At 35.4% G+C, this 27,698-nt stretch overlaps 1 protein-coding gene across 1 annotated transcript in view; it reads left to right on the top strand.

Moving 5' to 3' along the window:
- castor2 (cytosolic arginine sensor for mTORC1 subunit 2) overlaps positions 1 to 27,698 on the top strand; it is a 79,113-nt gene that overhangs the window by 34,595 nt on the left and 16,820 nt on the right. Inside the window, exons 2-8 of the mRNA XM_039756902.1 lie at positions 10,566 to 10,636; positions 17,082 to 17,275; positions 19,822 to 19,954; positions 21,730 to 21,853; positions 24,483 to 24,590; positions 24,924 to 25,006; positions 25,299 to 25,393. Coding sequence (XP_039612836.1) covers positions 10,566 to 10,636; positions 17,082 to 17,275; positions 19,822 to 19,954; positions 21,730 to 21,853; positions 24,483 to 24,590; positions 24,924 to 25,006; positions 25,299 to 25,393 — 808 coding nt within the window. The remainder of the gene's footprint in view (positions 1 to 10,565; positions 10,637 to 17,081; positions 17,276 to 19,821; positions 19,955 to 21,729; positions 21,854 to 24,482; positions 24,591 to 24,923; positions 25,007 to 25,298; positions 25,394 to 27,698) is intronic.

The following is a 27,698-nucleotide window of genomic DNA, read 5'->3' as shown; positions in this document are numbered from 1 at the left end:
AATTCTAGTATGAAAAAACTGCATATACGTTTGTAACAATATTTCCCCACTGTGTTTAGCAGCCACGTCGTCCAACCGTCTGTGATGTAAAAACACTGCAGTCAAAATGGAACATTGTCCTCTACAATGAACAGAGTTTGGATGCTGTGTGGCTCACTAACACTATTACCTAACTAAAGTAGCTATGAGTTGATTATGTGTATAATGTCTGTGGGAAAAAAATTAAGCTTTCACTTCTAACAACACTGTCAAATGAGCAAAGGGCACACATTATATAATAATAGATATGCTGTAAAATAGCTTCAGCAACTATGTTCATAAGTGAAGAAACATTTCTTGGTGGTCTGCTTAACTTATTGTAACTGACATCTGCACTCATTTATATGATGAAGGGAAAACGTTGGCAGCAGTTTTCTTGGAGGTGTTTTCTGATACTTTGATAGGTAGTTTCTGTGCCTGCCCACAGTAAAAGGCTGAACCTTATAGCATTAATATAACTATAATTACTTTATTGGAGAAGACACCACGAATTTAAAGCTCTTAAAATTCTGAAATATAGATTACTGAAATCTAGATCTAGATCTAAATCTAGACTGGCCTCTGATAGTGTGTGCAGATTTCTTCGCATTATTAGGGTTGCCTAATAAGCAGACATTAAAGTATATTACGCTTGGATCAAAAATTAAGCCAGTGTTTTCTCCTTTTATTTCTCTATCATATATTATATTGGCCCTAGTGTGTGCTTGGTGTGTGGGTGTGTTTGTGTATGTTCTGCGGTGGGTTGGCACCCTGCCCAGGATTGGTTCCTGCCTTGTGCCCTGTGTTGGCTGGGATTGGCTCCAGCAGACCCCGCGACCCTGTTTGGATTCAGCGGGTTGGAAAATGGGTGGATATTATATTTCTATGATCTTCAGTGCTGCTAATGCTGCTATTATAAACTACAAAGCTCTGTTTTTCACTATTACTGACCCCCAACACAATTTTCCCCATAAACTCTGAATGAAATTAAATTTTTCAAACATTATTTTAAAAAGCAGTGGCATCTTGTATAATACCAGGTTGAAATACCTTATGCTGTCTCTGTTTATATTAATAACACCCTTCTAACTAATGAACACATTTGTTAATATCTTTCCATATCATTTAAAGTTACCTGTTCTCTTGGTGATTTTTTTTTTTTATTAAGTAGCATAGGCATATAGACTTTACAGGATATTCCCACTTGATTTCACTCTTGTTTCTTCTTGATTTTTTTCTCCTGTTGTTTTGAAGCAATGGTCAGCTGTAAAAAGCCCTAGACTGTCTTAAAACTAAAGCTGGATCCTACCAATACACAGTCTTTCAACCTTTCTCTCCACCCAAAGAGAGCCTGTATCTTCCATTTTCTGTATTCTTTATAACTCTGCATTTTTATATTGACATGTCAGCTCTTTCTGTACTTTTGAAAATTTTAAAGACCTGGATTAGATTCTATTAATTTTCTTCTTAGATTCGGTCATGGGTTTTAGTCATGTGGTTACTCTTTTCTGGTCATCATCTTTGTAGAGTTACTAGTGTTCCAGCTGTGGTCTATTAGACCTTTCTAAATTCTCACCATTGTTTCCCCTTCAGTTATATGCAACATTCATTTTAGTAACATTTAATCACTTTTTCCCATTGCCAGAAGGATTTTACTTGTTTGGCTGAAGCTTGTGTGTGTATATGTGTATATATATATATATATATATATTATATACTAATAAAAGGCAAAGCCCTCACTGACTGACTGACTCATCACTAATTCTCCAACTTGCCGTGTAGGTAGAAGGCTGAAATTTGGCAGGTTCATTCCTTACAGCTTCCTTACAAAAGTTGGGCAGGTTTAATTTCGAAATTCTACACAATGGTCATAACTAGAAGCTGTTTTTCTCCATTTACTGTAATGGAGTTGAGCTCAAAAGCCGTGGGGGGCGGAGTTTCGTGTGACATCATCGCGCCTCTCATGTAATCACGCAGTACGTACAAAACCAGGAAGAGCTCCAAAAACCGCTGAAGAAAACATACATTATATAATTAAGAAGGCAGCGAAACAATTAGAAGGCGAGCGAGTGACATATAAAACCATATTCAGCGGCTCACGTGAACTGACACAGTGCGCAGACAAAAAGCAACATTTCCAAAAAGTGCTGAACAAAAACCGAATTACACTGCTACGCTCAAATAGACAAACCACACGCCGTGGCGCAATAGTCGAAGCTTTGCCTCTAGCGCCGGCGTCCAAGGTTCGATTCCCAAGAGGGGATGCACTGTACGCGCGCTTCACGATTCATTTTAGCCTTGCATCCCCTTGGTTTGAGACGTATGAAAAAATATGCGGTTAACGCAGAAAGACAGATCAACAATTGAAGCTTTATGAATAGTGGATACCTTATTCGCGATCAATGATTGTTTTGGTAAAGCCATACTCAGTGTATTCATTAGATGAACGGTAAAAAAGTACGAGCGAGGGGAGGGTAACTTATTGAGGCACGCAGGCAAAACCACAATAGCACGCGGGCTCGATGTACTGTAGTGCGCGTCAACTCGATCTGAATTGCGAGATCACATTTGAAAAAATATATCTTTTCAAGTTCTATTTAGTCCACATGTGTCACACTCAAGGCCCGCATGCCAAATCTGGCCCGGCGTGTAATTATATCCGGCCCGCAAGATCATTTTATATATTATTGGCCCGGGGATATGAAGCGCTGGTAACACAATAAACTACAGATCCCATAATGCAGCGCTTCAGCTGCCTTGCCGAACACTTACCGCGTTAATCAAGTGTAGCTTATGATGCTGCAAGTTATTGCAAAGCTAGCCCACATGATGCCGAAGAGAAAAGGTGATTCTGAACATAGAGCCTTTAAAAACCGATGGGAGGCTGAGTATATGTTTACTGGCATTGCCGGTAAACCCGTGTGTCTCATTTGTGGAGCTAATGTGGCTGTAATTACAGAATTTAATCTAAGACGGCACTATGAGACAAAACATCAAGATAACCTGAAAGACCTGAATGCAATGCACAAGATACAGAAAGCAGAAGAGTTAAAGAAGAATCTGACACTTCAGCAAACGTTTTTACCCGTGCAAAATCACAAAGTGATTATAAGTGAAGCTACTTTAATGGGAGACACAAATGCACCAGTGCAACTTGCCCCACTATCCCTGTTGCCAAGTAATGTTGAACCAAGTCGGCACTATGGTGTTCCCAAATACACACTTTGCTGATAAACTGAGCGCACTGCGCACTGAGTTCGCATGGCGCTTTGGTGACTTTAAACAACAAAAAAAGAATTTTGAGTTGTTTCGCAACCCATTTGCCGTCGATGTGGAAACTGCACCTGTGCAGATTCAGATGGAGGTGATTGAGCTGCAGTGTAATGGCACACTGAAGGCAAAGTACGATACTGCACAGCCCGCACAGTTTATTCACTCCATTCCCGCAAAAATGCTCCAGCTCCGTCTATATGCGGCTCAAACCCTGTACATGTTTGGTACCACATATCTGTGTGAGAAGCTCTTCTCAGTCATGAAGACTAACAAAACAGCACATAGCAGTCACCTCACTGAGCACCTGCAGTCCATCCTGAGAATCTCCACAACACAGAACCTCACAACAAACATAAACAAACTTGTTGCAAAAAAAAGATGCCAGGCGTCCAGCTCTGATTAAATGACATAAGAGCAAAGACAACTGAATAATTTGATTTGTTATTGCTGAAAAGAACAAATATTATTTATATTTCCAGGTTTTGTTATGCACCATGTTCATATTTGAATTTGTATAATTTTGACAGGATATATTTTTATGGAGAGCAAAATCTTTTGGGATATTTAAAATTTAAGTTTATTTTTGATATAAAATTACATAAGAGTAAAGAAATTTGAATGTTTGTTCTTTTAACATTTACTTTATTTCTAACTTGTATAATTTAGACAGGATATATTTTTATGGAGAGCAAAATATTATAAGTTATTTAAGGTTTGAGTTGATTTATTCCGGAATAATATTCTGACGACTAAATAAAAATTCCTTCTATTTAAAATTTAAGTAGAACTTGAACAGATACGATAGTTCATAATATCCAGGCAGACTTGCACGTAAGAGCGGGAGTCATCAGTTTTAAGAAACAGCGTATTGCACTGATACGAAATAGCCTGCCCATTTAATTATTTAGGAATGGATAAATAAATTAAGATTTTGTACAAATAATGTTTTTCATTTTTCTTCCTTCATTGATTCTGGCACCCCAGCAACAGTTGCTCGCACCCCAAAGACTGTATGTATGTGTGTATGTGTGTATATATGTATATATATATGTAGATGTGTATATATATATATATATATATATATATATATATATATATATATATATATATATATATATATATATATAAACTGCTCAAAAAAATTAAAGGAACACTTTGAAAACACATCAGATATCAATGGGAAAAAGAAATCCTCCTGGATATCTATACTGATATAGACTGGGTAATGTGTTAGGAACGAAAGGATGCCACATCGCTTGATGGAAATGAAAATGATCAACCTACAGAGCCCTGAATTCAAAGACGCCCAAAAATCAGAGTGAAAAATTATGTGGCAGGCTAGTCCATTTTGCCAAAATTTAATTGCAGCAACTCAAAATTGTACGCAGCACTTTGTATGGCCCCTGTGTTCTTGTATACATGCCTGACAACATCGGTGCATGCTTCTAATGAGATGACAGATGGTGTTGTGGGGGATCTCCTCCCAGATCTGGACCAGGGCATCACTGAGCTCCTGGACAGTCTGAGGTGCAACCTGGTGGCATTGGATGGACCAAAACATAATGTCCCAGAGGTGTTCTATTGGATTTAGGTCAGGAAAGTGTGGTGACCAGTCAATGGTATCAATTCCTTCATCCTCCAGGAACTGCCTGCATACTCTCACCACATGAGGCCAGGAATTGTCGTGCACCAGGAGCCACTGTACCAGCATAGGGTCTGACAATGGGTCCAAGGATTTCATCCTGATACCTAATGGCAGCTAAGGTGCCTTTGTCAAGCCTGTAGCGGTCTGTGTGACCCTCCATGGATATGCCTCCCCAGACAATCATTAACCCAACACCAATCTGCTCATGCTGAATGATGTTACAGGCAGCATAATGTTCTCCATGGCTTCTCCAGACCCTTTCACTTCTGTCACGTGCTCAGGGTGAACCTGCTCTCATCTGTAAAAAGCACAGGGCACCATCTGCCAATTCTGGTATTCTATGGCGAATGCCAATCGAGCTGCATGCTGCTGGGCAGTGAGCTCAGGGCCCATTAGAGGACATGGGGCCCTTGGGTCACCCTCATGAAGTCTTTCTGGTTGTTTGGTCAAAGGCATTCACACCAGTGGCCTGCTGGAGGTCATTTTGTAGGGCTCTGGCAGTGCTCATCCTGTTCCTCCTTGCCCAAAGGAGCAGATACTGGTCCTGCTGATGGGTTATGGACCTTCTATGGCCCTCTCCAGCTCTCCTAGAGTAACTGCTTGTCTCCTAGAATCTCCTCCATGCCCTTGAGACTGTGCAGGGAGACACAGCAAACCTTCTGGCAATGACACGTATTGATGTGCCATCCTGGAGAAGTTGGACTACCTGTGCAACCTCTGTAGGGTCCAGGTATTGCCTCATGCTACCAGTAGTGACACAGTGACACTGACTGTAGCCAAATGCAAAACTAGGGCATCCTTGTCTGGTACCACGTTCTAGTTTATAGTAGTCTGAACAAATGTTGTTGATACAAACTGAAGCTTCGGGATTTGTATACAGTAGTTTGATCCATGCTCAATTGTTCGGGCCAAACCCAAATTTCTCCAATGTAGTTCAATCATGTCAAATGCTTTTTCTGCGTCCAATGATAATAATTTTCCTCGGGTGTTTGATTTAGTTGGTGAGTATATTACATTAAACAGCGTTGAAGATTTGAAGATAAGTGTCGGCCCTTGATAAATCCAGTTTGATCTTGTGATATTACCGAAGGGAGCACTTTCTCCTTCTAGCTGTGATTTTTGAGAGTATTTTACCGTCATTATTCAGAAATGAAATTGGTCTGTATGATGCACATTTTAATAAGTCCTTATTTTGTTTTGGAAAAACGGTGAATAATGCTTGGCGAAAAGTTTAAGGAAGAGTTTGATTGTCTCTGGCTTCTGTAAATGTTGCTAATAGGAGGGGAGCTAGCTGAGCGGAGAATTTCTTATAAAATTCTGCAGGGTAGCCATCAGGGCCTGCTGCTTTCCTGCCTTGAAGTGACTTTATAGCATCTAGTAATTCTGATAACGCCAGAGGTTTATCGAGTTCCTCCGCACTAAAAGTGTCTATTTGTGGTATCTGTAATGTATCCAGAAATGCATTAGATTGTGTATTGTCTTCTTTAAACTCAGGAGAATATAAGGTTTTATAGTAGTGCGTGGAATGCAATTAGAAGAACAAATCAGCAGATTTGTTCACTGAGTCTCTCTTGCAGTTTAAAAACACTTATCTATATGTATATAATGTAAAGAAGTGTCCTGGACAGGAAAAAAAAATGTGATCACGTTTGGTGTGTACAATTAGATGTGAAATACAAGGAAAAAGTTCTGCGAAGCACAAGGAAGATTCAAATCTTTGTGGTTAGAAAGCATGCTATAAAGCTCCATTGAGGGTACCAAGTGCTGTGATTCTGTATGTTGTTCCTTCAGTAGAAGTAAAAAGGGAGGTGGAAAGGGAAGTAGAGGCAGAAGTGATTTCCTTAGATCCAAGTCAAGCCTGGACAAACAGTGTCAGTTTAAACTTAAGAGGTCCTCCACAAGCTACCTCATTGTAATATACATTTACATCTGCGGAAATGGAAAGGGGACTCTCACCTGATCTTCTGTAATCATTTACGTATATATGCACGTCTCCTTACTTTAAATTTGAATGACCCAACCTATCAAATGGTACTGCCCCAACTCACCAAAATTCTTTACATATTGTGACGAGTGAGTACTGTCTGACACCTGAGAGAAGACGCTGAGTCTGAAGGGATCAAGAAAACCAACTTTATTCCAATTTAAACAGTAAACAGTCAGTGTCATTCAACAAAGTTACCAATTTAGATCGAGAGGACATCCGCATTGATGTGGGATGAAGACGAACATCAATAGCAAACAGCTACAAACTAATAAACCACCTAGTGAATCTGAAGTTTGTTTCATTCTGCCGGTAGAGCCACTGGAGCGGAGTGTAATCCGTTAATAGGGTAGACAGTCTGCCCAACAATTAATTGCGGAGGGCCTTTTCCGCCCACTTAATTACCAAACATTTCTTCTCGATGTTCAAGTAATTAAGCTCCCTGGGTAGTAATGTCCTGCTCAAAAACATGATGGGATGTTCTTCCCCATTGGAGCAGTGAGAGAGCTCCACCCCAAACCAAAAGCACTCACATCATCTGTAGAATGAACTCCTTAGAAAATTTCACAGAACCGGAAATGAAGACAAAGTGGTCTTTAAGGTAGAGAAAGAACTCTCACAATCATTGGTCCAGAAACTGCCATGGTGTTTTATGCCCTTTGTCAGGTCACAGATTGAATCATTTGTAATAACCATTAAGTCCAAGTAAAGCCCGAACCTGCTTTTGCGTTTCCGGATGTGGATACGCAAGCACCTCGCCAACCTTGTCCAACTGAGGTTTAATCAAACCGTTCCCCATCAAGTTCACCAACTAATGCATTTTTAACATATCCGATTTAAACTTCTCAGGGTTAGCTGTCAATCCAGGCAGTCTCAAACTGTCACTTGGTCATGATGCGACCTCGAATCATTCCTGAAATTGTCCACATCATCAAGAGAGGCTCCAGCATACGTGAAATGTGTTCGCAGAACCTTAATCATCATCCACTGAAACGTCAACACACCATGGAGACCGAATGGGTGTCTGGTGAAATTGAACAACCTGTCAGGTGTGGCTAATGCGGCGTTCTTGCAAATAAACTCCTTCATGTGCACCTTCCAGTACCCATTCAGTTTCTCCAACAAGTCATCAATACAGGGCATCTGGTATACATCAAGCTTGTCAGGGTCTCAAAAATCTCACAGTATACATTCGAAGCTGCTGACTTTAAAGGGAAACCACATAAAACTGACAAAAAAATACAAAAAAAAACTATGTATAAACAAATAAAAATTGTAAACATAATATATATTAAATCTTTAATATTATTCCTACTGATAATTTGTTTCAATTCAAAAGTATACATTTTTCTATAAAATTGTGTTTTGCAATGACCATCAACAAAAGGGAAGTCCTAAGGAGGATGAAGAATTAATCTAGTGCAAGAATATGTTACTCATGTAAATAGCATGTTCAAGAGTAAGCAATTCCAGTGACACCTTTATCCAAGGCAAATTACAACATTTTAGGTAGTGTTGGTTTAGTTTCTTTAGTTTTTTCCAGTTGGAGTACAAGCAGGTGAAGTGACTTACTCCTGAGTAGCATATTCCACAAAGCACATTTATTGAGAAGGCCTTGCTGATATCAAGACACTGGGCCTATCTGAGCCCGCTTATCTGAGCCGGTTTTAGTTCCACCAAAGAGGATCAGGGCAAGTTGCGCTTGGTAACCAAGGCAACTAAACATTGCGTCTTAGCCTGACCAGTACCAGGCTAAACATGAAGCTTAGCAGAATGTTGTAGATTGATTGGTTTCAGAGATTTTTTTTTCAGCATATCTAATGTTATTGAATTCTTGTTTAAACTACTCTAACATTACACAAAGGTAAAGCATTATAAGCTGATCAAATTATGTCATTCATTACCACCAGTTTGTCAGTGACAGGATTTTATAGCATATTTAATGTTGCTGCTTTCAAATAAATATCATTTAAATTAATCTGATGTTAGTTACAAAGTGGTAAAATGTTAAAACTACACTGTCCACTGAAAAACAACTAGAATTAATAATATTTTGAATTTAAATTATTCCGTCTGACCCCATTGCACTTTTTGTCAGTAAGAGACAAAAGGAAAATATATAGTAATAAAAGACAAGTTTAAAAAAGATGCCATGTCCCATAATAATAAAATAATCAGTTATAAAAACTGTCAATTCTAAGTCAGTAAATCTCTAAAACTAAGGTAGTGTTTATAGTATTGTACAAGAAACAAATGCCACACTTAGAGACATTTTAGGATCAATTCTGGCATTCTCTTGTCCTCACATACTACGTAGAGCTTTTAAAGACCTCCAAATATCGATTAGAAAAAATTACTAGTGTAATTTTTTTTTTTATACAAGTCATTGCAGTATTTGTATGTATATTTTAAAATAGGTTCATTTACACACCTAAATAATAAAATTAAACTCTTTGTTATTTCTATAATAGTAAATACTGGATTTTTCAAAGAGGAAGGTATTAAAAATGCTGTTTTTTTTGTAATTGGAGGTAGGTATAGGTATGCCAGTATAATAGAAACATTCATTTTAAACATTGTCCAGTCTGTACTGGTAATTGTAGTGTTGTTTATTTTTTATACAGAGGTTTGTGATTATATTTAATAAATAAAATGTGGGGATCGATCTGTTCTTAGCATAATTCTTTTTTTTTGTAAAAACTTGATTGCTATGTATTGATTGTAATAAAATTAATAAATAAAAATTAAAAAAAAAAAAAAATAATAAATGTGGTAAGTACATTTATCCAAAGCTCTATCAAAGACTCTTGATAATGTACTTTAGACCAATAGACTGGATTTTTGTGTGAATAATGGCAGCACCAAGCTAATAAATACAAATTATTATGTAGCATCAACACACAGGTCAGTCCTTTCCAATGACACCGACCAGTTGTGTTGTGCAATTAGACATTCAGATGAGTTTAAACTCCTCCAGAAGGATGGACAGTATTGTACCGGTGATAGAAGCTTCAGCTTTCATTTAGGTTGATAAATACACCATATTTGTTTCCATATAAATGTACTGTTCTTCTAATTCTGAAGTATGTTCTTGAATATCATAATTTTCACTTGCTTCCCAATGCTCTTTGTATTTTGCTTCTAAATACTTGATTGCTTTAAGTGTGATTATGCCATTATTAATGCCATTAATATTTTATAATGCAAAAATTCTTGCTATGGATTGCCATGCAGCCTTGATTGCTTTCTTTATATCAGACGCATTTCTTTTTATATGCCAACTTTTGTTTCTTGATCAACTGCTGAAAAGACATCCAATTAAAATTCCAAACTTTTTTCCATGCTGCCCTATAATACACTATGCACTCCTTTAGATTCATGCAAGTTATAGATACTCAATCTGTAGCTGTTTCAAACTCCTCTGTGCTTTTTAAGGCATAATGGATGTTCTTGACAAAAATAACTAGAATTGCAGAGAAAAAAGTGAGACATTTGTGAGTACACAAAATGGTTTCATGTAGGAATGGAAAGATATTAAATAAGGTTAATTTTGGTTATTTATGGGGTTCCCTTATACACAATTACATTACAGATAGTGAATCTACTCGTACGAGAACACTGATTCTTTTTCTGTTTCTATTATAGGTGTAAATTCTTCAGCCTGACTGAAACTCCAGAGGATTATACTATTATTGTTGATGAAGAAGGCTTTAGAGGTAAAGGAACAATTTCTTTCAGAAACTAAACTTTGCCCAGATTAAGCATATCTTTCTGCTCTTAGAAAAATTGTGTCTATAATTAATAATAATATGGCACACATTCTTAATACCTAAAAGCTGTCTTGGATGTACCCAGAACCAATAGATAAGTAGCACTGACAACAACTTGATAAGTGGATGTTTTACTGCTATGTTTGCAAACAATGATAGGCACTGATGACTCTTCAATTAAGGAGATTGGTGTTTCAGAGGAGTGAATGATTGCATTTGTTGGTTGTTTCTGATTTTTGCAGACTAACAACTTTGTTTAACATGTTACGCTAAAATAGAGGGATCACCATTAATGTGATTAATGCTGTATTATCTCCTGATAACCTTTTTTCAGTGTAGGAATCAGTAGTCATATTCAGCTGTGCAGATGCAAACTAAATACACATGACACTAGTTTAAATGGCAAAACTGACCAATTTGGCATTAGCCATGTCCATGTGTTCAATCTATATATGACATTTGGTGTTTTGCAGAACCTAGTGTTCATAGTGTCTTTTTTAAATTAGCAAGGTATCTGACTAGTTTTTAAATTGGTATATTACTTGCTTCTGAGGCTTTACGTGGTCAGTTGAAATACCCTCTACTTGAAAAAGCAGCTCTGCTATTAATAAAAAAAATAATCATCCCTTTAGGAAAATCTGCATCAATACCTTGTCCATCCACATCAGTCTTGTGACCTTGTAATGATTTATGTGCTTTATGCTATTAATAAAATATAATAACATTGTCAGACCTGCTAATCCAATTCAATGATGCCTGTTTCAGCAGCAAATATTGTAAGACAGAAACTAAGTACCAATAATTGCCGGGCACTACTCGGAGAGGCCAGTTTGGAATTGACAAATTGGGATGAGAGAAGAAAACACACCTAGATATCAGAAATATGAATACTCTGCATATGTGATTGAAGAAAATTTATTTTGTTTTTGTGCATTGCTCGATCATTGGAAAGCACTGTGCCTCCAGAATGGCTGCAAGCATTACAGAAAAGCTGCTCCAGTTATTCCATGTATTATGCTTATGTGCTTGATTGTTTCTTAAATGTTGGTAGGTGGGGTTTCAAATGTGAAGTATGCATTTTCTCTTTACTGTTAGGATGCCTTTCTCTTTTTCCCCACTCTTGCACTTTCACTATCCATTCTCTCTCTCTCTCTCACTTCATGCTGGAAGTGAGTATATCACAGTATATGTAAAGAAGATTTTTTTAACTTTAATTTTAGCTCTTTATTCTTTAAGTAAGTACTGCTGTACACACTTTACTGTATAGTCTCAAGTCTGCAGACTGTACTCTCTGTAAATTTCGTCGTAGTTGTGAATCTGATAATATTAATTTGTATATCAATAATGAATGAATATTTGACACAAGTCACAACAACATTTGCAGATGCTTGCCTGTTCTTTACACTTACAGCTGTATTTTACTTTGTTTTCCTTTAATGTAGAGTGCAGAGTGACATTGCTTCTTCCCTTGCCTCTTTGGAATTTGGTTTGCTGTTTCTTCTTTAGAAGTCGGGACATGCACTAGCAGTAGCACATGTACGTGGGATGCAATATTGTGAATGAAGCACGTTTATCCTGCAAGTGTAACTGACCTAATAATGTACAGTAATGAGTTTATTTGCTCTTCAGGAAAGCGTGTCTTTCAGTCAATTTTCACGAACTGTTTTTGGCTAGATCTGGCCTGTAATTTCACGAAAAATAGCATACAATGGTATAGAACCCTACTTTGAAAATGGGTATATGTTTGTGGTTTAATATTATGATTGTTTCAAATGGAAGAAACTCGTACAGAATAAGACGCAGGAAATGGGAAAATAGGCATTTCCATTATTAAAGTCTACTTGGCTTCTGGGGGGCTCCGCCACACCCACCCGCCTGGTGTTCCAGGTTGCCCCCAGAAAAATCTAGTCACTGTAGTTAAACAAATGAGACAAAAATATTATACTTGGTCATTTATTTATTGAGGAAAATGATCGAATATTGCATATTTGTGAGTGGCAAAAGTATGTGAACCTCTAATTTCACCTTCAAACTAACTGCTAATCCTAGAGTCAGGTGTTTTCAATCAATGGGATGACAATCAGGTATGAGTGGGCACCATGTGTTATTTAAAGAACAGGGATCTATCAAAGTCTACTCTTCACAACACGTTTGTGGAAGTGTATCATGTCACGAACAAAGGAGATTTCTGAGGACCTCAGAAAAAGAGTTGTTGATGCTCATCAGGCTGGAAAAGGTTACAAAACCATCCCTAAAGGGTTTGGACTCCACCAATCCACAGTCAGACAGATTGTGTACAAATGGAGGAAATTCAAGATCATTGTTACCCTCCCCAGGAGTGGTCGGCCAACAAAGATCACTCCAAGAGCAAGGCGTGTAATAGTCGGTGAGGTCACAAAGGACCCCAGGGTAACTTCTAAGCAACTGAAGGCCTCTCTCACATTGGCTAATGTTCATGTTCATGAGTCCACCATCAGAACACTAAACAACAATGGCGTGCATGGCAGGGTTGCAAGGAGAAAGCCACTACTGTCCAAAAAAAAAACATTGCTGTTCATCTGCAGTTTGAAAAAAGATCACGTGGACAATCCAGAAGGATATTGGAAGAATGTTTTGTGGACGGACCAACAGTTGAAGCTGTTCTGTACGGAGAAATGGGCTAAAATTCCTCGAAGCCTGTGTGCAGGAATGATCAAAAGTTACCGGAAACGTTTAGTTGCAGTTATTGCTGCAAAGAGGGGGTCACACCAGATACTGAAAGCAAAGGTTCACATACTTTTGCCACTCACAAATATGTAATATTCGATCATTTTCCTTAATAAATAAATGACCAAGTATAATAATTTTGTGTCATTTGTTTAACTGGTTTCTCTTTATCTACTTTTAGGACTTGAGTGAAAATCTGATGATGTTTTAGGTCATATTTATACAGAAATATAGAAAATTATAAAGGGTTCACAAACTTTCAAGCACAACTGTATGTTGTATATGTCCTGAACTGAAGGGAGCTGTGTGCCATAAATATTATTTGCAGATTTGAGTTGAACAGGTCCTGAGCATTCAAATTTTACTGTTTATCAGTTGATGAGCATAGCTGTAGACATTCAGGCTTTCCTCAGATATTTTGAATCTACTTTTTAGTTGTTCTGCATTATATAATTTGCTGTATTGTATAATGGGCAACTGCTGTCTATTATTAATTTAGTGTTTTTCATTATCAGAAGCTTAAGTTAGAAACATTGTTATCAAGCTATGAATTAATCTGTGGCTTATTCCAAATGGTTTTATTTCAGGTAAAAAAAAATTACAATAGTTAAACACACAGATATATTCAGGTAATTAACAAAAGAAACGAAACACCTGTGTAAATGTGGGATATGAATTCTGTTAAATGCATATGCTCCTACACGTGTACATTCATTGAAATTATTAAGCTCTTAACATGCCATAAGTCATGTATAAAAATGCTGGGTAGATCTATGTCATTATTATTTTTTTGGCTTGGTTCAAAGAAGAGATTCTAGATTCATGAAAAAAGCACAAGCAGGTGTGGAGCATGTAACAGCAGATGTCAGTCTCATGCAGAAGTTGGACATTTCACCAAGCACTTTATAGTTAGGGATGCTATAATAATGGTATAGTATTCTGAACCTCTGTTAGGAAGAGACAGGAATCATAAATGTAGTAGGTGGTTCTTAGAAGGAAGTGCTGGATTAGCTTTCAAAGAAAAAATTCTTATGCAGGAGAACCAGTCAGAAGACTTTCTTTTCTAGCATGGAGGAGTTGGTGCCCAAGGAGGTGAAGAATAGGTTGCAATTTCTGTTTTTGGATGAATACTTCAAATGAATACCGCATAGTGTGTCATGGAGGTATGCAATAGTTAAGTTATAGACTATAACCCTTCATTACACCTAAATATGCATTCTAATGTGTAAGGTGATGAAAACAATAAGAGTGGTGGTCTCTTGAGTAGTGGAATAAATATCATCTAGTAAGATGTGCCTTCACATTATTCTTAACATACAGAGCAACACATATGTGGTGCACATGAAAAAAGGGTCTCAGTGTGTATTACCGAAAATAAATGATTGTGTTATCTCTTATTATAATATAATAAGTTTTTTTCTTGGGATGGTGTTTGTCCAGTAATTCCCTATAGGCCGAGTGATATGTCAGTAAATGCTAAGTTATTGTGAGTGATCATTTGAAGTATTTCTATTATAATAATATTGAAACATATGAAAATGTCTGTGTACTCATTCATCCATAAGGCATAAATGGTCAAGGAATTGTTAGAAGAGAAATACTGGGGTCAGCAAACATTTTTTGATGTCAGGCAAAATTGTCAGTAATGAGTCAAACAGTGGGCCATATATAAAATCTAGGTGAGACTATGACTCCAAATAATCTAACACACATGTTAATCACAGACATTAACTTTAAAAATAGTTCCTCCAAGATGTGGTTGAATTATTAAACTTTTTTTTTTTATTATTAAACTCTATTAAGAGTGATTCTCAAACACCAATAAGAGTAAGTTTAAAAGAAAGTGATTTTGTTATGAATTTGTTCCAGTCATGAACATAAAACTGTTTGTTTTCGCTCAGAATGTTAATATAAAATAAGAATCTGATTATCATAACAATTCATTAAATTAAATTATGTGTATCTCATAGTTCTCTGTTGCTTTCAGTAATTTTCATTTTTGAAAAAACCTGCTGACAACTCTATGTGGTATCCAAGGATACCATGTGCACAGAGTTCTTGTGAAGCCTTGGGAACAAATCCTGAGTAATGTGCAGTTTGTAGAAATCAAGCAAAGAAACTTTTGTAAACTTATTTTTAAGTTCATAATTACAGTGTATTGGAGGTCAAATTCACAATGAACCTGAGTTGCATAATTCCTCACTTCTTCATAACACTGGTCCTTAAAATTAGGAAAATATACAGGTTTGCTTCTTTCAGTTGATTCAGATTATTGTAAAGTTTGAAGTGTAGAGAAACAGATACATTAAGAGCTCTGTAGCAAAATTAAAATGAGCTCATCTGGAATGCCTTTATCATCTTCTTCTGAATTAGTGATGAAGCTTCTGAAAAACATACAAATTTCCTGAAGGCATGGTTGGGTTATTAATGGTAAGAGTTAGATTTTACAACTTGTGTCACCTAACACACTAGTTGAAATACAGGAAATTTTCATTTTTGTCAATCCACTACCCAAAACTGCTGTCCGTCTAACTTCCTTTTTTCAGATTTGTAAACTGCACTCTTTATTCTGATTTGCGTAAGCACCACCTTCTATGATAAAATCTGCCAAGCATAAACTTGTATCTTTAATAAGCAGTCAGTTAATATATACATACATACATACTTGCATGGCTGCAAACTGTGAATATTTTTATGTTAAAAGTTTGGTTTAATTAATTATTGTTGGATTACAGTGCATGGCAAATTATTTTGCTTACTCCAGCCAACTGTAGTATCATCTTGTTAAGAACACCTCATGAGTGCCAGAATATTATATATTTCTGCAAGAAGCCAGCAGCCTGATTATACCCAGGTCATGGACCAGATTTGTCCAGTCGTCTATAGTTTGCTGACCCCTTTCTATTACAATCCTTTCAGTCACCAGATTTCAATGTAGCTGGCCACCTAGATGTTCTAACCCACTTGTCCCTGCATGGCTGTCCCAGATACAGAAATACTTGTGGGGTTTAAATCCTCACCCTGTTAATAGCATAATCAAGAGAACTATTCGAGGCTAACACTCATACTGGAAGGAATAGATGCCATCTTTGGTGGTTATGAAGTAAACAGGGAGAGTGCTTTGGTAGTACTGGAGAGGTAGGCAGGTAAGAGAATCATTTTACCTAGTAAACAGGGATTCAAGAACCTCTGACGGTAGCCATAAAGAGGCAGCAGAATTTTATTTGGTCAGTTTCCTTTTAGCACTTGTTGGAACTCCTTTATGTTTTTCTCATTTGAGCAATTATTTCTAATAAACACATCCTTTATAATATAATATAACTTTGACCACTTCAGTATTATGATGCTGTAAGAGTAATATATCCTGTTACACATACCCTACCAGTCAAAAAATATTTGTTTTTGATGGAAATGTATGCCTTTTTTAAATCAAGATACCATTACACTAAATTAAAAATATAGCCAAGACATCACTAGTGACATTAACAGTGTCAAATGCAACATACTTGGCTAACATAGTCATTAATTTAGAATCCACCTTAAGTCCTTGATTTTATTTTGTTGTATCTGAAATACTAATTTCTCAAAATATTATGTGGCATTTGAGACCATTTGGACTGACCCAAAAGGCTATCCTTGCTATTCTGGTGTCTTATGATTAACCTGTCTTATCGATTTGTTGTAGAGCTTCCTGAGTCAGAATTCCTGAGTGTGGCTGAGGCAACTTGGCTGGCCCTCAATGTTGTCTCAGGTGGTGGAAGTAACTCTGGCTCTCAGCCAATCGGAGTCACAAAAATTGCCAAGTCAGTGATTGCACCCCTTGCAGACCACAACATATCAGTGTTTATGTTATCCACATACCAGACTGACTTCATTCTGGTGAGTGCCATGACTCTATTAAACTTTAAGATAAATGTTTTCATAAGAGGTATAATCACAAAATGGTAGAAAATTAAGTTTAGAATAATAAATGTGAAAGGAAAGGACACAAAGGAAAGAGCTGACAGACACAGTCTGATTTCAGATTAGCTAAAATTAGTGACCTTAATCTTTAATTGGTTTGAAGCTATTGCCTGTTTGGTTAGACTTTAGCATGAAGAGTTCTTGTAGAATAAAAAAAAATAAAAATTGCATGTATTTCTATGAAAACTGAGATAAGTCTTAAAATAGCTCAGCTAAATATAGTAGTTGAATGTTATTTTCTATAAAATTTGAAACTTTCTCACTGATCTGTGATGTAGTACTTACTGTAAAATGTCTGATAAGCATTCCTTCTGTAGTTCTTGGCTTGTTGCATTGCATACACAATTATACAAGTTATTTTAAATTTTGGACCACAATGGTTTATAAGGAAAGTTTGTTTCTGGCAAGCATTTGTATGTGTTAAGGCACAAACCCAGGTGTCTAGTGTAATAAATAATACAGTTATCAATTACATTTTTTGTTAAATCTTGGATGGTTATTTCATTAGGTTTTATAACATCAAAACATTTCCCCTCCTATCATTACAAATGTAAAAGGATGGGGTTTCCTTTATTGCGTAATTCATTGTTGTGATGACTTGTATGACCTCAAGTTTTCACTAGATACCATCACTTCTTATGTTTCTAGTTTAGTTGAGTGCCCTGATTGCTTTACTTTTACTACCACCAGTAGCTTAAAAAAATGATATTTATTTTAAAGTTTTAAAAAAAGAAGCATTTTCAGTAATATATTGCACATGTTTTGTCAGCATACTTGTCAGGAAAATGTGGTGGTACATTCTTGATCAGACTTTTTCTAGTCTTGTCTGAAGTAGATATCAGTAATGCTATTTATTATAATAAGATATTTTGTACAATAACAATACTTATGGTGATATACATTAAAATAATGCCTTATATATACTAGAAAATTATTTTCAACATAAAATGTAATTCAAAAGAATGCCAAAAGAATTAGAACATTCCACCAAAGCTAAATTTATTTAATCAAATAATTAAAATAAAACTATTTTGGGATTAATATGCTTGAATCTTATTAGTAGGAGTATTTTAGTTTGTCACTGTAGAACTAAACTATAGGCTTTTATGCAAGAAACACTAGTTTTATGACAGCTTCGGACTATAGTGTCTCTTTTTTTGCAAAGCACAATGAATCTTTCTGGAAAATAAATTCGCTTTTTCCCCGTCTAATCTTTGCCACTGGCTTACTGTCAGAATTATAATTCACTTCCATGCTATTTACACAATAAGTTACTTAACCTTCATTTCTGTTCTGTTTCTAACTATTTAGCTATGCAACACATACATTTGTTAATAAACCTTGACTTGTTTAACTATAAGTGGGCCATAACTTAAGTTTATGAAATTCTGTCAGGTAGTTTTGGCATGTGCATGTAGACTGAATTACAGATTTGCATTCATGTGGAATGTGACCTTGTATAGACATCTTTAAAATACGATTTATCACATAAGTTGAGGGGGAAAAAACTTTAGATCTCCTTGCTTTAAGCAGTATGTGGTGACACACCTCCCAAAGAGGACATGGGTAGAATGTTTAGTTAATATCTTGCTGGAAACTGTGTCTAGATTAGTGAGAAATTGCTCGTTGATGGAGAATCCTAAGAGTATTGCCAAAACTAGAATAATATCTCAAAAATAATAATGTCAAACAAATTTAAATAAAAAAGCAAAATAAAAAAATGGTGGTGTACGGTGCAATTTTGGTAAAAAGAGTAGGGCTGAAGTTGGTTCTCTGCTTAATCAAGCAGTTCTCTAGGATAAAGTATGACAGTTTGAATTATAAAATATTTATCAGTATGTTGTTGCAAGTCTGCCCTGGTCTGAGTTAGTCTCTTTTTTTAATGTTTCTGTCCAGCCTGATCCCATGATTTGTGTTTTGCAATAAAACAGATCAGGGGATCAGACTTGACAGAAACATTAAAAAGGTCTAGGCTGTTTTATTCCAGTATCATGACTGTCTTTGCTCTTGCCATCACTGACTATACCTGAATCACATGGTAATGCAGATGTTGCAGCTTAGCTAAATGAATTGTCATTCAGGTGTTTTTAATACAGTATATAAACTGTAAGTAGCTCAACATAACCCATGGCTTTTACAACCAAAGTTTTATATACCGTAAATAGGATCAGTTCCAATTTACTTACTAATGATTTCTGTACCCTTTATCTTGCTACAATGTTTGTTCTCCTTACTTATAAGTGAAAAACAAATTCTTGAATCAGCATCAGATACTAGTAGTCATTAAAATAAATATTTACTTGGACTGCTTTGCAGCTATTGAACTGACTTCTCCTGCAACCTTCCATTTTTTAGGGATAACTTCATTTTGCTCTTTTAGTGGTTAGCTCTCACAAAGAAATATTTAGCATTTTTTGCCAGTTGTCAGCATTTTTATTGTTTTGGTATTTCTTATGATCAAGGTACGAGAACGGGACCTGCCTTTGGTTATGCATACCCTGGCTGCGGAGTTTACACTACTGCGTGTTATCAATGGAGAGACAGTTGCAGCTAACAGCCTGGCAGTAACCAATGGATTCGTGAAGCCCAAGCTAGGTATAGAGATCATCATTACTTTTTTAGTTTTTCCTATACTGTAAATACATGGTTCCTTGTTATTTATTAGAATAAATAAAATATTTAATTACTTTATTGTAACAGAGTGGTAAAACTTGCATACCATCTAAGGCTTTGGTGAAGATGACAACTAGGAGTAGTCTGCATCAGGGTTATGCAGAAACGGGGCCAGAACTCCAGGAGGAAACATAATCTATGAGCTAAGAAAAGATGTTGTATGGAAATAAGATCAGGTTCTTAGTATAGTATAATCTGCATGCATTCACTTTTAGCTGCCTTCAATATCCTGAACAATTTTTTTACACAGTTTAAAAAAAAAGTTGTGTGATATTGAGAGTAAGCAAATAAACAGTAAGCAAATAAACAAATACTACAGAATACTTTCCACAACCTAATTGGGTAAATTTTTTGGCACTGGTCTGATAGATACCAAATATAAAATAAATTAAGAAATACATATTGTACCAGATTAAATACGCCAGTTTATTAAAACAACATTTTTATTGTGTTAAGTATTAATTTAGAAACATGTAATGGAAATAAAAATAATTTATTCTTGAAGTTATATTAGACATAATTTTTGGAATGTTTAAAAGTTATAAATTAAACCTTAAAACTTGTAGGGGTGTTCAATATTTCCATTGCAAACCTTCTAATTATTTTAAAAAAAAGTGTAGTGATGTCAGTGATTTAAGGTGAATTTTATGGGAAGAAGTTGTAGATAATTTTCCATTTAGTTATAATTTGGTGTTCATCATACATCTGAATATGTCAAAATCCGTTCTCTTCTCGCTTTAGTTCAAGTCAGTCTTCTCTCTCTTTTTCTATATTTAAGGTTCCAACAAACAAGAAAAATAAACTTAAATTTAAAGGTGACACGGGTGGATTTCAGCCCTTGTCTTATCAACTTTACTGTGTCTGTATGTTGGTATGAAGTTCAAACCTGATGATATCTTTAGTAAATAAAAAAACAAGTTGAGACTGGTTGTTTTAGGAACAGGTTATATATCAACCAACAGAGCATCTCAGAAGGTACTTTCTTGTTAGTAGTTAAAGAAATATTCATATGCACATCTCTGTGTGTTGTATTTATATATTTTTGTGTATCAGGATCTTTTGACTACCACTATCTGTATATAGTTCTCTTTTAAAGGGTTTTTATTTTTAACATCTGAAAAAATAAGGTCTGCATATGACAGTGTACAATTTAATGGAAAGCATGTGTTTTACTGCAAATGCAAATCCAAGGTCTTGGATACTGAAAGCTCCTTTTCTCAAATGGTTTCCAACATGACTTGTGTTGCTGGGTAACATTAAATCTTGCAGTTACTCTATAACTCAGATTGGGTTCAGGTAATTAGGCAGAAATTAAAAATGAGAAAATGAACACAACTGGGCACTCAATAGAAAAAAATTATCCTAAATACTCCCAAGAGCAGAAAAAGACAATTTTGCTTTGCTATATTTATTATATTGCAAATACAGAATAAAAGGAACATTATAAAAGTGCTTTCCTGTTAATGATAGATATGTGTGTGTTTGTGTGTGTAACAGGTTATTTATTGTCATAAAATTATGTATATAGGTAGATCAGAGAAAAGAGAAAAGGTACAAATATATTTCCATTTGATATTGCTGAGTGATATTGCTGAGTATATGCATGTTTGGAAATGAGTCTGCAGCTGGGAAGTGTGAGGTGGTTTTTTTCTTTTTTTTTTTTTTGTAGCATACTCAATACTTTTGTTTGTTTACAGTTCAGAGGCCTATTATTCATCCACTGTCCAGTCCCAGCAATATGTTCTGTGTGACAAGCCTTGACCCCGAAACACTGCCCTCTGTTGCCACTTTGCTGATGGATGTTATGTTTTATTCTGGAGGGTAAGCACTTTATTCTGCTTGGTTATTTTTTGAAGCTTTTTACTTTGTGAAAACAAACTTACAAAAATAATTCTTAATCAATTACAGTAAAATCTTTGGTATGTCTTTATGATAACATTTGTCCCCAGGCATTTAACAGTTTTGTCAAAGACTTGTCCAACACCCAAAGAAGTTGATGCAATACGGGCAGAACCGAAGATGGTTTTGTCAATTAAATAGTCTTGTCATTTTTGGATTGTATCTGGTAGTACTTGTATAAATTAATTATTTTACTGAAGTCTTTTCAGCCCCATTTTGGCAACTGTTCTGATAGTTTTGTACTTTAAGAGCTGCCTGATGTTTACAACAACAACAACAACATTTATTTATATAGCACATTTTCATACAAACAGTAGCTCAAAGTGCTTTACATATTAAAGAATAGAAAAATGAAAGACACAATTATAAAACAAAATAAATCAACATTAACATCGAATAAAAGAAAGGTTCAATGGCCAGGGGGGACAGAAAAAACCAAAAAACTCCAGACGGCTGGAGAAAAAATAAAATCTGTAGGGATTCCAGACCATGAGACCGCCCAGTCCTCTCTGGGCAAAACATGCACAACTAGTTTGTCATAGACTTTTGAACTGAGTACAGTAATCACTGTGTCCTGTACCAAAAGAAACACTGAACTTTCTTCAGGCAAGGAATTCTAGACTATGGTCAAGGTTTAGATGTATAGCATAGTTAATTGATTTTAGGAATTTTATCCCACTAGTTGTGTCATAATATTTATATAGTTTATTAAAATATTGGCAAAAGTATAAATCGGTAATTCAACAGCCACCTGCATTTTATCACCAGTTGTCAATAATCTAATAAAGTTAAGACATAGCGTTTTTTTTTCTTTATATATGTTTAATTCTTTGCAATAATTAGTACAGGGTAAAGAATTTAAAGTGTTGACAATTGCCACATTCTTTATCATCTTGATCACACAAAACCTGTCCCCTCAGATTCCCTGACATGCTTACCTGTGTGTGTACCTTTTGTATACAAGATGAGAAAACTAGCAGTGGCCATAGGATGAACCAAAATGAAAATTTTTAGCTGAAGGTGAACCCCAGGAAATACTGAGCCAAATACTGAATGTCAAAAATATTTTATTAATTTTTTTTTGCCATTTAATTTATGCTTTCTAGTTAAATTGAATTATAAAACTGCAAGTTGATGAAAAATCCTCTTTAAAGAGAACATTTTTTAAAAAACTGAATTGAAGACTAATAACTTGATACATAATAATATAAAACAGTCATAAAATGTGAGTGGAGTTAGTATTTCAGGGTGCTTTATCTATTCCTTGAGTAGCAACTCATATTGATTCATTTTGATTATTAAGCTCAGCTTGTTTAAATAGCATTGCTCTTTTGAGCAGTGTCTCAATTCAGTTGTTCACCCTTCTCCCTTCCATGTCTATTTGCTTTTCCTTCAGTTAAAACATTGTGTTTTAACTTGATAGATCACTACTGCTTGTTTCTCATCTAAAGATCACAGCCTTGCCCTACAGTTCAATTTATTGTGACATATTGCTTATTCCTTCTTGAACATGTGGTACTGCTTTAAAGCATCATCAATAACCAGTGCAGATCATTAATGGAAGCAGTGTCATAAGTTTGGTCAAAAAAAAATTCTGCATTGTTTGAAATATTTTTAAAAAGGTCTCTTATTGGGAGTGTGAATGAATTACAGGAAGGAAGTGTTTCTGTTCCAAGCAGATGGTATTGATTATAAGAATTTTTTATCCTTTGTTATATTTTTTACTATAGAATATGGGAATTCCTCAATGTCTTATGCTGGGTCCAGAATTTTTCAATGAAGACCACATTGTGGAGGGCTTTTTCACTCTGAATGTGTTGAGACATGTCTATGGAACACTTATTTTATTCCTAATCAATCATAGAATCACAAAATATTTTAAACCCTGCTTATAATATTGGAAAAAATTGTTTTGCATAGTTCAGCCATTTCACACTGCTATGGAAAGGAAATACTGGTACACGAGTAGTAGCACTGACTAGTGAGGTTGCTGCTGTCCTTGTGTCCAAAGAATCCTTTTGTATGCAACACTAGTAAGGAGTAGCTTTTTAATATATTGTCTCAAGAACTTTTTGTATTTACTGGAATAACTGCAGACTACTAGTGCATGTGAAGTGCTGTCCAACGGTGTCTGGACACATCCAAAACTTTATAAATTACTTACTTATCCATCATTTTTACTAAAATATACTCATGTTTACTTTTTCTATATTAGAGATTGAATGTTTATACAGATATCAAAAATCTTTCTTACTGATAGGAAAAAAAATTAGACTGCATCACTGCTTAACTGAACAAAGGGTATTTCAAGATTGGTGGAAGATTAATGGTATAAAACTATTGGAATGAGAAATAGGCTGTATAAATTGTACCATATGAAAAAAAACAGAATCACAATTAGATTTTTTGTCTCCTTAGTATAACTTTCTTAAAGGTTTTAAGCCATAGAGATAGGATTTCTTATAAACAACTTCTGCTTGATTAAAGATATGATACTTATTGCTTTTACAGTTACAAAACCAGTAATCCACATCCTAAATATTTTTTGCAGAATCAAAGAATCAGCAGTGGCAGAAGACTCCGGTCACATTCGTTTTTTCTCCTTTTCTCTGATAGAAGGCTACATTTCCTTGGTCATGGATGTGCAGACTCAACAGAGGTGAGATAGGCCTTATAGTTGAGGAGGGAGTGTTAAGAGAGAGAGAAGGACTGACTGTGAGGAGAGGAGACGTTGCTTTCCTGTCACAGTTTCTGTTGGTACATCATCTTTAAGCTTTCTTCCAAAAATGATAAAAATTGTCTTATTATTTGTACCACTGAAAAGTTAATATTTTCATACAACTTCTTTATCTGTCTTTTAAGTCTTAGTTCACTCTAAACTTAACTTGAAACTAGACTGGCAACACTGGATTGAAGAGGGAGTATGCAGAACAGTACTAGGTCTATTGTAACTTTCTTATTCCACCTTCTGATGATTAAAATGTTTTGTTAGATTCCCCAACAACGTTCTCTTCACCAGTGCTTCAGGAGAACTTTGGAAAATGGTGCGAATTGGAGGGCAGCCACTTGGATTCGGTATGCTACAAGTCAGAATTCCTTTGGTGTTAAAATTATTTAACATTTTATATGGTGTTTCTTGGTTGCAGTAAATGATAGTTTTACCTATTAGAAGGTAAATGTCAGCATAGGAATAAAATGTCCGAGCAACAGGTTGCATGGGTTAACTTGCAAAGAGAAAATTGTCAGTGTCACCATTTGTAACTGTCCTGAGCCTAATGTTGTCTGTCAGTTTCATAAGCTAAAATATATGTTTACATATTTCTCCACTTTTTGGTTATTTCACATAACCTTACCTGTCCTCCCCCAGATGAGTGTGGAATTGTGGCCCAGATCTCTGAACCTCTTGCTGCTGCTGACATTCCTGCTTATTATATCAGCACTTTCAAGTTTGACCATGCACTGGTAAGTTTTTCTTTTCTTTGAATATATTTATTTTTTTAGTAGTAATGATGAGTGAATGTATTGAATAATTTGATTAGGGTATGCTGTGAAATGACCTGATGGAGCATCAAAGTGATCTTTTCAATGTGGATCAATAAAGTTAATTTAAAAAGAGCAAAATCACTTTCCACGGTGGCGCAGTGTGTAGCACTAATGCCTCGCAGTTAGGAGACCCAGGTTCGCTTCTCAGGTCCTTCCTGCATGGAGATTGCATGTTCTCCCTGTGTCTGTGTGAGTTTCCTCTGGGTGCTCCGGTTTCCTCCCACAGTCCAAAGACATGCAGGTTAGATGCACTGGAGTTTCTAAATTGTCCCTAGTGTGTGCTTGGTGTGTGTGTGTGTGTGTGTGTGTGGGCTGTCACCCTGCCTGGGGTTTGTTTCCTGCCTTGTGCCCAATGTTGGCTGGGATTGGCTCCTTGTGACCTTGTAGTTAGGATATAGCGCGTTGGATGATGGATGGAAAATCACTTTCTTAAATATTTGGAACCTTAAAGAAGAAGTTTAAGTTCTATTTCCTCTTTTCAAATCATGATTGGGCATTAAATAAATATAAGCACTTAAATACGTGGAATATGTAACCTGCATAATTAATTTTTATTTTACCAGTTAAACAGCAACAGAAAGCATATTTTAAACAATATCGTTTTAAAATAACAAATCTCCTTATTTAAGATTTTGATAATGTAGTTTGTATAAAAAATACCTTTTGTAAAAAAATGTGTTATCACTAGATGGTTGTGTTCTCTTTATAGTGTTGTGTGTTGTTAAGCTGTGTAAAATACAGTGTTTTAATTGTTTTCATTCACAGGAACGTTTTTTACATAATGTAACCTACCTGAAGTTTTTTTTTTTTTTTTAGACTTTTGACATAGTCATGCTGTACCTGTGCAGGGTTCAGACTAGTAATTGTTAAATATGCAAGTTTGGAAAATTAACAATGTCCAAATTATGTACATATCTTGCAGTATTCCTTCTTATAACAAAAACTTCATGCCATGATACTTTATGCAATGAGACATGACTGCTAACATTAATTATTTTGTCTTAACACCATTTAAGACAAAACCATTTTGTTTACAACTTTACATAGTCGTCGTCTTCTTCTTTCAGCTGCTCCCGTTAGGGGTCACCACAGCAGATCATCTTCTTCCATATCTTTCTGTCCTCAGCATCTTGTTCTGTTACACCCATCACCTACATGTCCATGTGGACAACAATACAACTTTACTTAGTGATAAATAAAAAATTATACTGTGTTTCCATATAATATTATTATTATTATTATTATTATTATTATTATTGCTAAACTACAATAATGGTTACACTTAAGCACAGTATGTTATGTAGTGGTTATGTCTGTATACTTATATGTAGTGGATATAAGAGAATTAGTGTTACTCAAAATTTCAAAACTTTATAAGCACCATTCTCTAAAGTGATGTTTTAATAGGCACAGTAGTTATATTTATTTGAAGAAAGGAATTTTTTATTCCTTCAAAACTGTGTCACTTCACAGTAATGTGTTAAAATGAGCTTTGACAGTAAATATTACTTAACATTTGAAGTAAAGGATTCATCTTTGTGGAAAGACATTTTTGTTTGCAAAGATAAATTGTTTTATCTTTTCAGAAGAGATTTGTGCAACATGATGCATCTACACTGCACTTAAATCAGTTTTATGTCTGTGATTTTTGTGATGTGATGATAGTTCTACTTCAGTTTTTTTTTTTTTTATAGTATAATATCAGGTACAATATGAGAAATAACCCTTGTGTTGATGGACCCTTAGTTCCAATCTTATGGTAGTAGGATACAGTGTCGGTGCTTTTGTCCTTAATTTCTGTCTTAGTTTTTTGGGATCTTTGCAAAGACAATTCTGTCTAAAATTATGTTTTTAAAACAAAATTTAAAGTCATCTCACTATATTGAAAGAATTTTTATAGTTTTAAATGCATTGATGAAAGCCTTTATAGCGTAGACCACATTTGACTGTCTGTTTCAGTTCCTGTCATTGCTAGTTTTTTTTATTTCATGTTATACACAAATGATAAAGTTTTTATTTTTGTGCCCTCCTTTTTTGTGATTGTGTTTTTGATTGGCAGGAACAAGTCATTTGTCAGGGCAGAGTAAGGTCTTAGTTGCTAGCATGCATTTCTCCTCTGATCTGTAAAATTCCACACATTATGCTTAACTTGTCCCATATTACTTAGCAAACTAATGCCATGTATGCTGTAGCTACCTTGATGTCCATTCTAAGTTAAAATACT

The sequence above is a fragment of the Polypterus senegalus genome, chromosome 6, assembly GCF_016835505.1.
Source record: "Polypterus senegalus isolate Bchr_013 chromosome 6, ASM1683550v1, whole genome shotgun sequence".
Lineage (NCBI taxonomy): Eukaryota > Metazoa > Chordata > Cladistia > Polypteriformes > Polypteridae > Polypterus > Polypterus senegalus.
The sequence above is the reverse complement of the archived record's forward strand: the minus strand, read 5'-3'. Positions and strand labels throughout refer to the sequence as shown.